Below are 17,631 nucleotides of genomic sequence, written 5' to 3' on the forward strand. Positions count from 1 at the left end.
TTGCGTTCTTCCTGCAAATCGCTTTCGAAATCATCGTTATAGTTCCTTAAGTTGCCATAAATGGCATTTAAATTTTCACCCCATTTTTAAAATGTTGGCTCTATTATTAGGCGCATTGGCGTGTATGCATAATACGCCTGTTGTCTTCACCTTATCTCTCCATCCGTCCGCGTGTAATAACTCAACTCCCTGTGGACGTATTTTTACGGAATCTTATTTTGGTCTTTTGAAAAGGTTTGTCAAGCCATTCTAAATTTCATTAAAATTAGAACATTTATTATTTCTTCCCTCCCCCAAACAACTCGACTCTTTGCGGATGGATTTTAATGAAATTTTATATTTGGACCTTTTGAAAAGATGTGTAGAGCCATTCCAAATTTAATTAAAACTGGAACAATAGAAATCCAATAATTATTTTTATTTATTTATTATTATTTTTTTTATGTCCGTCCATCTGCACGTAATAGCTCGACTCCCAGTGAATGGATTTTCATGAAATTTTATATTTCGCTCTTTAGAACGATTTGTCGACCCTTCCTAAATTTCATTAAAATCCCGAAATTATTATTTTCTTTCATATATATCACATAGGCCGTCTACAGTATATGCCGCATATTGTAGTGGATATTACGTTTGCTGCCATGCTCTGTTTGGAGGAATGAATGGGTAATATGGCGAATGCGCAGAAACGAAGTTTTCTCGGTTGACAAAAAAAAAAAAAGTTCAGTTTACAAAAAAGAGAAAAATTGTTTTTTTTTTTTTTTTTGCTTTTTTTTTATGAATAATGAATTACTATTTGCTAACGCACCTGAAATGTAACGCACTGCGTAACATTTCAGCAACCGTAGCAATTGTATTAATTTGTTAATACAATTTCAAATGATAATTACTTTGATAACATGCTTTACTGAATTTTTTTTTTTTTTTATGAAACCCCGAACTTAAAAATTGAGGAGATATTGGTTGACATAAATTTGAATTTCTGTAGATTATTCTGTGGATCGACATTAACGGAATCTATATTGGTGAGAATTGATCAGATGAAAAGTTTCGAGATAGTTTTAGAGCTGGCGGTAGGAGAGAGGAAGACAGTTTTCTTTACTCCACTGGGGTTCGCCATATAACGAACGTCTATGAGACAGAGTTGCGAGAGAGAGAGATGAATGATTAATTAATGTGACTGGTTTTTTTTAGGCATTGGGCATTACTCCAGATGTGGGAACAATAGCCCGCGGTAAGGTATATTTTGTAGAGTCGGTAGCTGTTTAGAAGGAAAGTAACGCGTCAATTGAGCGAAAAAAAAATTGCTAATGCCAAATAGGACTCGTGATACCCAGAAGTGATACCCAGTTAGAACTCGTGATACCCAGTTAGATTTGTGATTTTGTCTAGAAAGGTGTACCATCAAAGATCAGCATAGGAATAAGACCGGAGTAAGTTTTAAAGTTTACTTCTTTTTTTTTTTTTTTTTTTTTGTTCCATGGAGGAATTATTTGTAGATCAGCATGTTACGAATTGAAGAAGGATATTCGAGAAGTTGAAGCCATTTGTGCAGTGAAAACTGGAAGGTGGAATGTAAAATAAAACAAATTTAGCAAAACTATGAGCAGGATTTCCAATCAGTGGAAGGTCATATACGAGAGGGAAAGAGTAGGAGAAAGACCTGAAGCCTTGTGGGACACTAGCATTAATTGAGAAGCTTTTCGTAGAAGACAAAGCTATCTACGATCACCCGTACTGAGTGGTCAGAGAGAGAGAGAGAGAGAGAGAGAGAGAGAGAGAGAGCTGGATACCCCGTTGCAAATAACAAAAGGCAATCCATAATATGGGAGCTTTTTTTTTTTTTAGATGGCCAAACGTGATCCTTAGAAATGTAAAGAGCAACTGCCTAACTTTCACTGAAACTTTTCCATCAAGTTTGGCTACAGATCATTAACATAAGCCAATATATCACTAGTGGATCGACATTAACGGAATCTATATTGGTGAGAATTGATCAGATGAAAGGTTTCGAGATAGTTTTAGAGCTGGTGGTAGGTGGAGTTCTTACATAACTGTGGAAAGAGAAGAATGGAAAGATAATTGGAAGAGAGGGATTTGTTACCACTTAGAAAGTGCTTGGATGTGATCAAATATAGTACTTTTTTCTGTATTGTATTGTATTTTACTTATTTTAAGTAAAGTGTTAACCTAGTGTTAATTTTTTGGATATTATAATCGTAGATTAAAATAGCGCATTTAATACTAACCAACGTAGTGTCCAGCGTTTCTTCTCCAATTAGGATAATTCCAGAAAACATACCATTTGGGTAGTACCAAACTCAAAGCCTCTGAAAATAAAAAAATATCTGGGGATAATTTTACAGTCAAACATGAAGTCTCTAAGCAGTGCAGAAGCTGTTAGAACGTTTATGGATTAAGATATAATATATCCCATTATATAAAACAGTGGTTGGGCCATATCCTGAATACTGCTCTAGAAACTTCATTGTCGGAGGGACATACGGTAAATCTATTGGAAAGGATGCAGAGAAGAGCAACAAACTTAGTTTGGATCATAAAAGTATATTCTTGCCAAGAAAGACTGGATTAATTTTGTGAATTGCTACGTCTCAGAAACTGCGATTTGTGGAATTTATTCTTTTGATTATCTAGTTTCCAGACTCTGCAACTAGACACCTGTGTAATAATTTAATTGAGATTTTAAAATGGTTTAATAAATACTAAATGCTGATAACATCTTTAAAATAATTTTTCTGTTTATACTCCGGCACGACAACCAAGTCAGTAGAGTTTACAATAAATCGTCAATACAAATATTTATCGTATTTAGTAGTCACGGACTTGAACACCGGTCCACTTAAGGAACGCGTGCTATGCACTCTCGCTCCTGACCACTCGGCTACGTCACTCTTTCTGAGGACACACACACACAAGTAAATTTAAACTGGAAAAAGTTTATTGCAGAATAATGTGCAGAAATTTGCCTTCAGCCATGGAGCTGAAAAGGCTAAAACCTTTCTCCAAGAATACTTGTTTTTTATTTTATATATAGTTGTATTGTCAGGTATTGACGCTTGGGCATGTGTTGTGTCTTATATACGGCGGCACCTAAACGTTAGTTCAACTCCGCTATGGCCTGTGAAGAATACAGATCTCTGTAAAATGTCAACATATGAGTATGGTGTTATATCTGTGAATTGTGTCTTGTTCTGTTGTATTTGGCCACTTAGCTATTAGGGAGCAGCGATCAACAGGATGGCTGCTCTCTAGTACCTGTCCAACATACCCTGGGTCAGTCAATTTTGGCTTATTTACTTTAGACGAATTGAGAGCTGTTTCTAAGTAAATTAACATTTCCAAAGCTCCGGGGATCGAGTTAGTAGAGAATATATCGCTGTTCTTAAAGTGATTGAACTTTATCCTAACGTCTTGTTAAACTTATATAATAAATGCTTAATTCAAGGTGCCTTTCCTGGTATCTGGAAAGTTGGTTTGACTAAGCTGTTAAGTCGGGTAAAAAATCGAATGACCCAAGAGGGTATAGACCAATTTCGTTATTAGCTAATCTTAGAAAAATTTTTGAAAGATTGTTATTTTTAAGACTGAACCAAGTCATGGATAAAAATGGTTTGACCCTGCCTTCTCAGTATGGTTTCAAGAGAGGGCATTCTACGGAGGATGTCATTAATGATCTCATGAATTTCACCAACCAGGCACAGGATAAGTATGTGTTAGCCATCTTTATAGATTTTACTGGAGCTTTTGACATGGTGTGGCATGAGAGTATTCTGTCTGCATTAAGGGGTATGCAGTGTCCGGACTTATTGTATAAAACGATACAGAGTTATTTGTATGGTAGGAAAATTATACTTAAAACTAAGCATCTACAGTTTGATAGGAATCTTTCGAGAGGGTGACCTCAAGGGTCTGTATTGGGCCCACTTTTTTGGAACTTATGGTTAGACCAATCAGCTGAAAATCTGCATAAGATTGCTTATGCAGATGATTTGGTTTTATGTGTTACTGGTAAATCCAGGTCTGTGCTTGAAATAAGAGTGGCCCAGGCGTTAGAAAGTCTAGTATTATGGGCTGATCTGCATAAGCTATTGATATCTACAACTAAAACTGTTATGATGCTGCTTAAGGAGAAACTAAATTATGCGCGACCGCCAAAAGCTTTAATTAAGGGGGGCAGATTCTCCTAGTATCTGAGGTGAAATACCTAGGTATAAGAATTGATGATATATTATCGTTTTATCCACATTTAAATTACTTACACGAAAAAGTTAAAAAATTTAGTGCAGCAATAATTCGATTAACTAGGTTAGATTGGGAATTGAAAAGGAGGGTTTTAAATTTATACTACAAGGTACTAAGAAGAATTTATTCTTCTTACCCATAGTTTCGTACGGAGCATCAGCATGGTACTTCAGAGTTATTATCGTTAAATTTAAACAGAAATTGTTATCGATACAGCGCTCAATGCTTTATGTTATTTCTAATTTGTGCAGAACAGTTTCAACGAATGCTGTTGCAGGTTTTGGCCGGGAATTTGCCTCTAGACTTGTATATTGTGTATCGGGCCTTTTGTATTACATAAAAAAAGCATAGTAGTTTCTTTCATGAATATTACATCTGATGTCACTATAGAGATATCTAAAGTTAAGAAAAATGTTCTAACACAGTTGATTGGTATATGGTATGGCAACAGAGATGGGATCTTAGTGTAACTGGGGAGGTGACTCTATTGTTCATTCCAACGGTTACATTTACTAATGATAGTAACAACAAATGGTTTTTTCCTTCTATGGTAACGTCGTTTATTTTAACTGGCCATGGGTCATTGAATTTTAAACTACATTACTTTTATCTGGTCAGCTCTCCTTTATGTACGAACAGAGGGGTGAAGTGGAAGTGGTTATTTTTATTTATTTATGTTACTTTTTTTTTTTTTTTTTTTTTGGCTGATGCTGCATAAGCTTGCTTTCTTGCATCAAATGCCTCTACTAATGCTAATGCTAATGTACTTGCGGTCCACCTGAGACTTGGAGTCATTTATTATATGATTGTAGTTTGTATGTTCAACATAGAGAAAGGCTAAAAGTGCAGATTGGTAATTTAGTTAGAGACTGTGAAAATGATCTTATTGCTAATTAGGATAAAAATCAAGCACTCAAGAGTTCTGTGTAACTGTTTTTCAACGGAGAAGACATTGAAATAATAATTTAATGCTTACTAATTAAGATTTTGTTATATGCACTTTGATTATCTATTTTTTTTTTTTTTTTTTTTTTTTGCTGGCTCTCAGGTGTGGGTAGCTTGGGAGCGGGTCGCTGGCACCCACCGGTATAGCACTACTTCCGGTGGGTGCGGGATTTTGGTGCATGAGGCACTGTTAAAATAGTAGACCAGGTTCAGTACTACATAACTAGGGGCAGCCATTAGGGAGCAGCTCTCCAGATGCCAGCTGCTCCCTGGTGGTGAAGAGACTTGCCATACAGGCCTGTTTCGCAGAGGTTCTGCGCAAATTCAATTTATCAGGTGGAGATAGATGGAAGTCTAGGTGCCATCTTAGACATAATAATAATAATAATAGCAGTGAGGTAAGATATAACAGCAGAGCACCCTAGATAGAAGTAGAACGGAAGAAAACTAATAACATACAAGAAATGAGAGAGTGGGAGATTCGAGAAGAAGTAAAACAGTCGATCAGGAACACCCACACCTGGCGAACCCCAGGAATTGATAATATCCACAACTACTGGTACAAGAAGCTCATCTGCACACACAAGCACATAGCAAAGCAGTTCACTCGAATGATAAGGCACCCGGAGACAATCCCAAAGTTTATCACTGAAGGAGTCACATATCTGAAGCCTAAAGACGAAGATACAAGAAACCCGGCGAAATACAGGCCAATCACCTGCCTCCCAACGATGTACAAGATCCTGACCAGCTGCATAACTAAGAAGATATCAGACCACTTAGAGTCAGAACATAATGGCCGAAAAGCAGAAAGGATGCAAGGAGCAATTAACCATAGATGCCGCAGTTATGGAGCAAGCCTACAAGAAGCACCGCAACCTATACATGGCCTACAAGAAGCACCGCAACCTATACCTGGCCTACATCAATTACCGCAAGGCCTCCAACCCCGTACCTCATAGCTGGTTAATAGAGACCCTGAAGATCTACAAGGTCAATCCGATAGTGACAAACTTCCTAGGAGCAACAATGGCGAAATGGAGTACCACCATTAAAGTCGAGAACATCACAACCAGGCCAATCCCCATTAGAAGAGGTATCTTTCAGGGAGACGCTCTGAGCCCACTGTGGTTCTGTCTAGCACTCAACCCGCTATCCACAATGCTTAACGGCAGCAAGTATGGATATAACCTCAAAAAAGGAAGAAAGAACCTGTACACCCTCACCCACCTGATGTACATGGATGACATCAAGCTCTACGCGGCAACCGAGAAGCAACTCCAGCAACTACTCCGGATCACCGAAGAATTCAGCAAGGACATCAGGATGGAATTTGGTCTAGACAAATACAAGACCCACACACTGCACCAGGGAAAATTAGTTGGCCGAAACTACCAGCTGTTGACTGGTAAAGAGATCTTAGCTATGACAGAAGGAGAAACCTACAAATACCTAGGGATAATGCAGGCTGAGCAGTTGGAACACAAGGAAATCAATAAGCGCCTGACCGAAAAATATCATCAGGGACTCAGAAGCCTGTTGAAAGCAAAATTGAACAGAGGAACACAGTTAAAGCCATAAACACCTATGCAGCTCCAGTACTAACATACACCTTTAGGGTCATAGATTGTACTAACACCGAGCTAGAAAATATAATGCGAAAGACAAGGACAATGATGACCAAAAGCCGCCAACACCGCCCGAAGTCAGCAGTGGAGAGACTAACAATAGCTCGGAAAGAGGGAGGAAGGGGCCTGATAGACCTGATAGAGCAACAGAAAACATTGATAGTTAACCTGAAGGATTACTTCGAGAACAACACAGCACCACTCCACCAGGCCATAAGGAAGACAGATAAGTTGTATACCCCACTCAACCGAAGCGAGGAACCCCTCCCGCCCAGACGGCACAAGAAACGAAATTAGAAAGATGGGCAAAGAATACACTCCATGGCAGACACTACAATGACCTCCATCAAGATCACATCGATAACATTACTTCCAATGCATGGCTCACAAGCGGGACGCTCTTCTCCGAGACTGAAAGATTCATGCTGGCCATCCAAGACCAGGTAATCAACGCCAGAAACTATAGAAAATACATCGCAAAGGAGCCCGGAATGTCAGATGAAATATGTCGACGATGTCACCTGGCCTCAGAAATGATCCAACACAATACCACGGGGTGCAAGGGGATCACACAGACTGAGTACACTCATAGACACGACCAGGATAGTACATCAGAAGCTAGCGAGGAAATACCAGTTGACCAAAGAAAGTGTACCATACTACAAGTACGAACCCCAGGCAGTACTAGAGATCCGAACCCACAAGCTGTACTGGGACAGCGCCATAATAACGGATAAGGCCATCCCGTACAACATACCCGACATAACCCTTGTGGACAAGATGGAAAAGGCTACCTACCTGATTGACGTAGCGGTGCCCAACACTGATAGCAATGTCCAGAAAACCCATGCGGAAAAAATTAGGAAGTACATGAACCTGAGACATGAGATCAAGGAGATGTGGCATATGCAAGAAATATCAGCCATCCCGATCATCATGTCAACCACCGGTATGGTACCAAAGACTCTACATAGCAGCCTACCAGCAATAGGTCTCCCAGAGAACACCTACAAGGAACTCCAGAAATTCGCAATCCTGAACACCTGTAGGAGAGTCAGAGATTTCCTCGACCGACAGTAACACCAGACATTACAACCACCCTGTGTACTTGGTAGCAGTAACCGTCACGGAGTGGAATTCCCCAATCAGGGAGAAATAATAATAATTATGATTATTATTATTAGCACCATTAAGGTCGGGAACATCACAACCAGGCCAATCCCCATTAGAAGAGGAATCTTTCGGGAGATGCTCTGAGCCCACTATGGTTCTGTCTATCACTCAACCCGCTATCCACCATGCTCAACAGCAGCAAGTATGGATATAACCTCAAAGAAGGAAGAAAGAACCTGTTCATCCTCACTCACCCGATGTACATGGATGACATCAAGCTCTACGCGGCCTGTGGCACAATCTTAACAATCAGACACATTTTAGTTGACTGTACCAGTTTTAGAAATGCTCGTTTTACCGCTTTTAACCATCTGACTGAGCCGTATACACTCAGTCAGATTTTATCCGACAATGACCATGTGTCTGCTATTTTTAATTTCCTAAAATCAGTAAACCTTTTTAATCATATTTAAAAATCTTATTATTTTAAGATTTTCCATTGTTTCTTATTTACTGATATTTGTCTGTTACAGTTTATACTTGTTTTTATAACCTGACGTAGTGACCTAATTCAGTAGGTCACTGAAACTTTTTTACTTTTTATGACAAGGTTTTGGCGCATTATAGCCATAGTTGCTGATGCGCCAATAAAACTCAACCAACAAACAAACAAGCTCTACGCGGCAACCGAAAAGCAGCTCCAGCAACTACTCCGGATTATCGCAGAATTCAGCAAGGACATCAGGATGGAATTTGGTCTAGAAAAATGCAGGATCCACACACTGCACCAGGGAAAATTAGTTGGCCGAAACTATCAGCTGCTGACTGTTAAAGAGATCGAAGCTATGACAGAAGAAGAGACCTACAAACACCTAGGGATGATGCAGGCTGAGCCGTTAGAGCAAAAGGAAATCAAGAAGTCCTGACCCAAAATTATCATCAGAGAATCAGAAGCCTGCTGAAAGCAAAATTGAACAGAGGGAGCACAGTTAAAGCCATAAACACCTATGCAGCTCCAGTACTAACATACACATTCGGGGTCATAGATTGGACTAACACCGAGCTAGAAGATATCATGCGAAAGACAAGGACAATGATGACCAAGAGTCGCCAACAGCACCCGAAGTTAGCAGTGGAGAGGATAACAATACTTCGGAAAGAGGGAGGAAGGGGGCTGATAGACCTGAAAGAACAACAGAAAACAGCGATAGTTAACCTGAAGGATTACTTCGAGAACAACACAGTACCACTCCACCAGGCCATAAGGAAGATAGATAAGTGATATACCCCACTCAACCTAAGCGAAACCCCTCCCACCCAGACAGTACAAGAAACGAAGTTAGAAAGATGGGCAAAGAAGACACTTCATGGCAGACACTACAATGACCTCCATCAAGATCACATCGATGCCATTGCTTCCAATGCATGGCTCACAAGCTGAACGCTTTTCCCCGAGACTGGAGGTTTCATACTGGCCATCGAAGACCAGGTAATCAACACCAGAAACTATAGAAAATACATAGTAAAGGACTCTTGAATGTCAGATGACACATGTCGACGATGCCACCTGGCCTCAGAAACAATCCAACACATCACCGCGGGGTGCAAAGTGATCACCCAGACTGGGTACTCTCATAGACATGACCAGGTAGCCAGGATAATACATCAGAAGCTAGCGAGGAAATACCAGCTGACCAAAGAAAGTGTATAATAGTAGAAGTACGAACCCCAGGCAGTACTAGAGACCCGAACTCACAAGCTGTACTGGGATCACGCCATAATAACAGATAAGACCATCCTGCACAACAGACTGGACATAACCCTTGTGGACAAGATGGAAAAGGCAACCTACCTGATTGACATAGTGATGCCCAACACTAGCAATGTCCAGAAAACCCATGAGGAAAACATTAGGAAGTACACGGACCTGAGACATGAGGTCAAGAAGATGTGGCATATGCAAGAAGTATCGACTATTCCGATCATCATGTCAACCACCGGTATGGTACCAAAGACTCTACATAGTAGCCTACCAGCAATAGGTCTCCCAGAGAACACCTACAAGGAACACCAGAAATTCGCAATCCTGAACACCTGTAGGAGAGTCAGAGATTTCCTCGACCGACTGTAACACCAGACATTACAACCACCCTGTGTACTTGGTAGCAGTATCCATCACGGAGTGGAACCCCGCCAATCAGGAAGAAATAATATAAAAGCAACAACAACAATAATAATAATAATAACTTCGAGAAGTATTACTTCGTGAATAGCACAGTACCACTTCACTAGGCCATAAGCAAAATAGATAAGTGGCATACCTCACTCAACCTAAGCGAGGAAACCCCTCCCGACCAGACGGTACAAGAAACAAAGTTAGAAAGATGGGCAAAGAAGACACTCCATGGCAGACACTACAATGATCTCCATCAAGATCACACCGATAACATTGCTTCCAATGCATGGCTCACAAGCGGGAGCTCTTTCCCGAGACTGAAGGATTCATGCTGGCCATCCAAGACCAGCTAATCAACACCAGAAACTACAGAAAATATATAGGAAAGGAGCCCGGAATGTCAAATGACACATGCCGATAATGCTACCTTGCCTCAGAAACGATCGAACACATCACTTTGGGGTGGAAGGTGATCAACCAGACTGAGTAGACTCATAGACACGACCAAGTACCTCGGATAATGCATCAGAAGCAGGCGAGGAAATACCAGTTGACTAAAGAAAATGTACCATACTACAAGTACGAACCACAGGCCGTACTAGAGACCCCACCCCCACAAGCTGCACTGGGACCACGCCATAAAAGCGGATAAGACCATCCAGCCCAACAACCGGACATAACCCTTGTGGACAAGGTGGAAAAGGTTACCTACCTGATTGACATAGCAGTGCTCAACACTAGCAATGTCCAGAATACCCATGAGGAGAAAATTAGGAAATACACGAACCTGAGACATGAGGTCAAGAAGATGTGGCATATGCAAGAAGTATCGACTATTCCGATCATCATGTCAACCACCGGTATGGTACCAAAGACTCTACATAGCAGCCTAGCAGCAATAGGTCTCCCAGAAAACACCTACAATGAACTCCAGAAAGTCGCAATCCTTGAACACCTGTAGGATAGTCAGAGATTTCCTCGACCAACAGTAACACCAGACATTACAACCATCCTGTGTACTTGGTAGCAGTACCCGTCACGGAGTGGAATCCCCCAATCAGGGAGAAATAATATAAGAGCAACAATAATAATAATAGTACCTGTCCATGCGACGAGGAGGCGGGCCACAACAATACGCGTACCGTCAAACAAAAGTGACAGGTAAGAATCCCGCATCCACTGGAGGAAAAATCAATTCCAGTAGATAACAGCAGATCCCGTACAAGCAAAAAAAAAAATTAAAACTGGTATACAAATAAATAAAAGTAATAAAATAAAGTAATAAATACATACAAATACAAAAAAATAATTTTACAAAAGTAAAAAAAAAAAAAAAAGAAACCATCAGGAATACTGAAGTCAGGGGATTGCAATCAACGGTCTAGTCGTTGGAGAAATCAGAAGGCAAGGCCTGGTAGCTGTTTTTGTGTAATAAAATTCAGGTAGACTTGGCCAGGACTACACATGGCAAAATAGGAGACTCAGTCGGGTTGATGCCAGAATCACATGAAGCAGGGAAAAACATATATAGTTCAACGATGGTAGGTTCTTTACTAAACAGATAACTATATCATAAGAAATTACAACTGAGCTATAAGTCGGATATCCTGATAGTAGGGAAGCCAGTTGGAGCTGGCGTCGTCTGTTAAAGATTTCTTTTGCAAATTCTTGGACGATTTCAAACATTTCCTTATTTTATTAAATCGCGTTCATTTTCAAGAGCAAAATGATGAGATGTATTTGAGATTTGTTGCCGAAGGTTTTGGTAGATTGGGCAAGAATAAATCACGTACTGCCAGTCCTCGATGCCATCGCATAAGCGGTGGCATCGAATCTGTAGAGGTGAGATTAAACTGTAGGAGCTTCGCATTCAGTGATCAATGTCCTATTATTAAGTATGATGTGCAGAGACTGGGGATGAACTATATCTGTACCATGTTAGAACAAGTAAATGAAATGTCAGGTATAAACGACTAAGTAACAATACCTTTAGTAGATAAGAACCACCTGGATTGCCAACAGTTGGCGAGAAGATTCCAGCATTTCTCTTTTTCTTTCTTTGAGTCAGCAGTTGGATCGACAGTAATATTTAGGGAAGTAATAGGGATCCCTTTCCTAATATAATACCAGAGGCCACTACAAATAACATGAAGGTCAGCGGGAAAAGTGCCTGCGGTAGTTGTGCCGGTGTGGGGACTGTACGGAATGTTCGTAGCAATGCCAAAAGGAAAGATGTATAGGTTCCAATTGGGGCTTTACGGTAATAAGGCTATCTCTTTGAAATCAAATACACGAGGCATATGATAGAATTGGGATAAAGACAGTACGATACAAGATACGGAGAGTATTGTTTTTTAGTCGCCATTCATTCCTAGAAATTCTGAAAAGCATTGATGTAAAGTTTTTAATCTTTTTTTAGAGAGATGCTGTAAGTGTGAAGAGAAGGCTAGACGGTCATCTAGGAGAACGCCAAGATGTTTGTGTGTGAACACTAAAGGAAGTGAATTTCCTTGATATTTCATCACTGGAGGCCTAGAATAATTTAGTCTTCCCTTAAAGATCATCATTTTTGTTTTGTCACTGAAACTGTGAGCTTATTTTGGGTGGCTCAGTCAGATAGTCTGGAGAGAATATTGTTTGCACAAGTTTCTAGATCCCTTCTGGAATTTAAGTGGACAACAATGGATAAGTTATCGGCGTATTTATATTTGTCTAATCAATATTGAGGAGAAGCCAATCATTTATGTGTTTACGCTTGTAAAATCTACCAGTGTAGAACCCACGAATCTCACCCCCCACCACAAAAAAAAATTCTAGGTGAGCCACCGAGCCAGAGAGTGATCGTTGAAATAAACTCCCACTGGGAGTTGTGGACGTGGGTAGTTGAATAAATTTAATACTTTATTACTATTAAATAAAATTTTATTCAATGTATTTATTAAATAAATTCAACTAATAAATAAATTTAGGATAAATCATTAGAAGGAATGGACAAGTAAAATTGGTAAATTTTTTATTTTATTTATTTACTTATTTTTACCTGATGCTGAATAAGCTTTGCTTCCTTGCATCGTTTTGCCAGTACCGATACTATTACAATACAAAGTATTCAATACAAAGTATTACAATACAGTACAAAGTATTACGGGAGTAAGCACAATTACACTGTGCTCACTCCCGATAGCGGAAGTGAGCACAGTGTAATTCTCTTATCACCCGTGAGCTATGTTACTGTCGTGTTTAAGGATCATTAGATACGATAAAATTTTGGAAAATCTGCAATTCAAAAATTTCACGTAAGAGCTGGTAAATTACATGGCTGTGTAGGTGGTCTTATAATTGTATACGTAATTATCAATATTTGTCATATGCTGTGCTTGGTCTTTTCACTATTGGTCTTTTCACCTTTAGAAGAGGAGACCACACTATTGAGAGATGGGATATCTTATTCCCATGAAAACATTTTATTCAGAAAAAGGGCCACACGCTTTTCAGCGGATTCATATTAAATACACAGGCGAGATTGTTCTCGAAACAAAATCTGTTTTATTCCTGTTCGAATCTCAGTTTAAGTCCATTTTAGCAAAATGACGAAAGGCTGCTGCTCTATTCTAATTATTTTTAAGTTTCCTTTACCATGTTTAAGTGAATTAATGTGTACGTAATATACAAATTTCATTTGTATATTACGTACACATCATAAACATGAAATGAAAACTTACTGTAAGCAAGAGATCGTACTACCCAGATTGCTTATTACTTTCTGAAGGGATGTCAATCACGGTATAAAGATCAACCTTCCAGATCTCAGAGAGAAAGAATCAGCTAACTGAAGCATTATCACTAATCGTTTTGCTGTACGCTACTTCGGGCAATTAGTAGAATGAATTTTATCCCATTTGACTGACCTTTGAAACGATCTACAGAACTGAGGTGATTGGGGTGGGGGGATATCTTCTTCAGGCTGAATTACTATTAAAAAAATAGATTCATCTGCTGTAGAAGTTTTTTCTCCCTCAGAATATCTTTAAATTGCGACACAACGAGTTCTATTTTTAACAAGTTATACTGTAATCGATTGGGGAATTTTGCTGAAATTTTTGTCAGTTTTCAGTTTTAGACTAAGAATTGCGAGTACTGAGCTGATATTCCATTTTCATTCTTCATATCAAGAATGAAAATGCATCCTCCGAAATGATATTAAGAATGAAAATGCATCCTCCGAAATGATATTAAGAATGAAAATGCATCCTCCGAAGTCAGTTATCGTCTTTTTGATGCGATATGCAAAAGCAGAATGAAATATAATGCATGCGAAAACCGAGTGTATTCAGAGCAACTTACCTCGATACTGTAACTCTTAATAGAGAAACGGGCCCTGTTGCTTGCCACGGTGTTCATGGCGATTGGGTGAAAGGGTAGTAAAGTTGACTAAAAGAGGTCGGCCGGGTTACAAATACCACGCAGCTTCGAGAAGAGAGAAGAGTTCCGACGGAAAGACAAGCTCAAGGGAGCGACTGAGAGATCAAACGATTAAGTACTAGAGCGTAGCTAGTGAGAGGACCAATCAGCATCCTTGCTTCTGCTTTCTCCACAGCAGTAGAGACAGAGAGGGAAAGCAAACACCGTGCATTTAATCTTGTAAAGTGTCTGTAGAAAGGGTTCTTGGGGAAAATTCTTGGTCTCATATAGAGATTCCCCATATTGGGAAAGACATGATGTTTCCCACAACGGTATATTTCGTTGTCAAGGGCGAGATGGATAATGTCATGCAGATACAGATGACTTCCTTCTATCTTCGGATTCTTTAGCATTTTTTGTATCTAATAAAGAACAAGGAACGTTGGTATCATTTCCTTAAGTGGAAGAAAGCAGATTTAAAGATTATTATAGATGAAAAAGGAGAGAGAACACACTTATTTGCAATAGCGGCAACTTTATCCTCGCAGGTATTTTAATAGTCAGTATAGAAATTTACACTTAGCGGTATTGAAAATATCTTAAACATTTGTCATAATAATATGAAAAAACAACTTTTAAAAAGTCGTTCAATGCTCCAGCCTTGTTTTTCGTAGTTAATTTTTATTATACCATCGTAACTTCAAAATTTGTCATGTAACCACTTCAAATATGTAACTCCTCTTTTGGTTGGATACAGTTACAGATGGTGATACTGTGTCGTGCTGTGGATGTAAAATGACTAGAGATTTAAATTGTTTAATCGATTGACTTGACTAATTAAAACGAAAGTTGCAAATTATCTATGGAACAAAATTCTTCGTTACATCAATGATAGTCAGCAGGCCTTGATAAATTTATTCAGGATCTAGGGTGCCACCTGAGAAAAGTTAGTCGCCAGGTGAGGGGAGGAGAAACAACATAGTCTTTTGAAATATTCATTAAGCATAAAACAGTCCTCCTCTTGCTACTTGATGAGGTGAAAATATCTGTCTGTACCTTTGTTACTATTAAATTCATTTACTGCCGACTTCCGATATCAATAAAAGTCGCGTTACGTTATAGTATGGCCAATTGTGAGAATTAAAAGTTTTCCAATTTCTTTGATCTATGTGCTAAATTGATTATAAATAATAAATTATTTATTACCAGCATGTCGAAAAATAACAAGATGATAAATTATGCGGTTATTCTCTGAGTTATGAATACCCAACTTACGACCATCGTAAATATATAAGTATTCACGATAGAAGAGCAATCCAGATTAAAAAAAAAAAAAAAAAAAAAATTGCAATAGAAATAAACACACACACCATTAAGTACACAACGTTTTCACCATATAAAATATCAAAAAGAATTTTAGAACAGTATTCTTTATTCTGTATGAATGAACACGATTAGTGTGGTAATTTTTACTAAGTTTATACTTGGATGTAGGAAAATCTGTCCAGAGATTATTCTGCTTTGCAAGGGACAAACTTAGATCTGATGTCTTTTGGAGGGATTCTGAAGCCAATTTTTTTTAGTTTTAAAGGATAATTACTCGTATCTCCAGTCTCTCAATTACTAATAAACTGGAGATAGGAGTATATTCTGGGTTTTTGTACATCGCTGATCGCAATCAGATGAAAGAGAATCCGGCTTTAACGCTAACCTATTTAAGAACACGGGATTCATTAGAGAGATTAAGATTAGTTTCAGAGGCTGACCAAATTACGGAACCATATAATATAACAGGGTGCAAATAAGTTTTAATAAATTTTACTATTGTAGATGAATCACGCGTGAATTAAGTTTTTCCTAAATTCCATGTACATTTCAGAACCTGGCTTCGAATTTGAAGATGTTTTAAATAAAATTTTAGAACCAACGTAAATTCCAAGATCTTCGCGCCCCGCAACTTATTAAACAATGAGATTTCCTATAACAAGAATAAACTGAAATGGTGCAGATCGCCTATCTGAAAGATGAGCAGATTTTTGTGGGTTTAGGACAAGGCCAAAGGAGAGCAGGAAATTGCAGATTATTTGTAGGAAATCACTAATATAATTATTGTTTCTCACTGCTTGTTCAGCCGAATGAGATATGGCCTATATTTTCAAGTCATCAGCGTAAGCCATTATGGGAGGGTTATGCTCTAAACGTGGAGGAATCAAAGAGGAAAATAGCAAAGCGGATAAAGTACTATATCCGAGGGTTGTCAGCGGAAATATGGTTTTGACAGACTTCTTCCCGGAGTGGAGAATTAATTTTCTATTGAAAGTGGAATTTTGAAGGAACGCTGCCTAAAGGACCTCTCACTTCAACCGTGTACTTAGAAGGGTTGTTTGTGAGAAAAAGATCAAGCGTATTGGCTGTATGATTAGGATTGTCCGGTATTCTTGTAGGTAAATGAACGATCTGTGCTAGGTCATTAGTAATTGCAAAAGCATCAGCATCTCGACCTGTTGGGTCGGTGTGACTAGAAAACGGAAGCCAGCTGGAGTTGTGAACATTAAAATCACCAAGGAAAATTACCTCACTGTTAGGAAAGTTGGACTGGAGAAAGTCAAGTTGCAAAGAGAGGAAGTCAAAGAACTCCAAGTGATTAGTGGAGTTGGGAGAACGGTAGAGACAACAGATGAATTTGTCACAATGAGGTAGAGAGATTTTTAAGCCAGAGAAGATCAAAGAGAGGAGATTCCAAATTGCCAAGTCTCTGACAGGGAATATCAGAACGGACATATGCACAAGTACCACCTTTGAGGCGAAAGGAATCATACAGGGAATAATTTGGGCATCTGAGATGAGCAGTAGTTGAATCAACTGATAACTGAGATTCTGTCAGAAAAAGTACATGGGGTTTGGCAGACTGCAAGTGGAAATGGACATCGTTGAGATTAGAATTGAGACCATGTATATTTGTGAAATGAATTAGGAAGTGCGCTGGAGGTTTAGATCTTTTCGCAGATAAGCTTGCTCTATTAGTTTGACAATTCATGGTGTATTCTACACTTGCTATTTCGTTATGGTGTACATATTTGTTCATACACCTTTTATTATGGCGTT

General features: G+C 39.0%; 1 protein-coding gene across 1 annotated transcript in view; it reads right to left on the reverse strand.

The window, feature by feature from the left end:
• Nucleotides 1-14,615, reverse strand: part of ple (tyrosine hydroxylase ple) — a 245,422-nt gene extending 230,807 nt beyond the window's left edge. Inside the window, exon 1 of the mRNA XM_090383463.1 lies at nucleotides 14,470-14,615. Coding sequence (XP_090239589.1) covers nucleotides 14,470-14,526 — 57 coding nt within the window. The 5' untranslated portion in view covers nucleotides 14,527-14,615. The remainder of the gene's footprint in view (nucleotides 1-14,469) is intronic.
• Nucleotides 14,616-17,631: the final 3,016 nt, after the last annotated feature.

This window comes from Mastigoproctus giganteus, chromosome 10 (assembly GCF_048544385.1).
Source record: "Mastigoproctus giganteus isolate SK-2022 chromosome 10, ASM4854438v1, whole genome shotgun sequence".
Lineage (NCBI taxonomy): Eukaryota > Metazoa > Arthropoda > Arachnida > Uropygi > Thelyphonidae > Mastigoproctus > Mastigoproctus giganteus.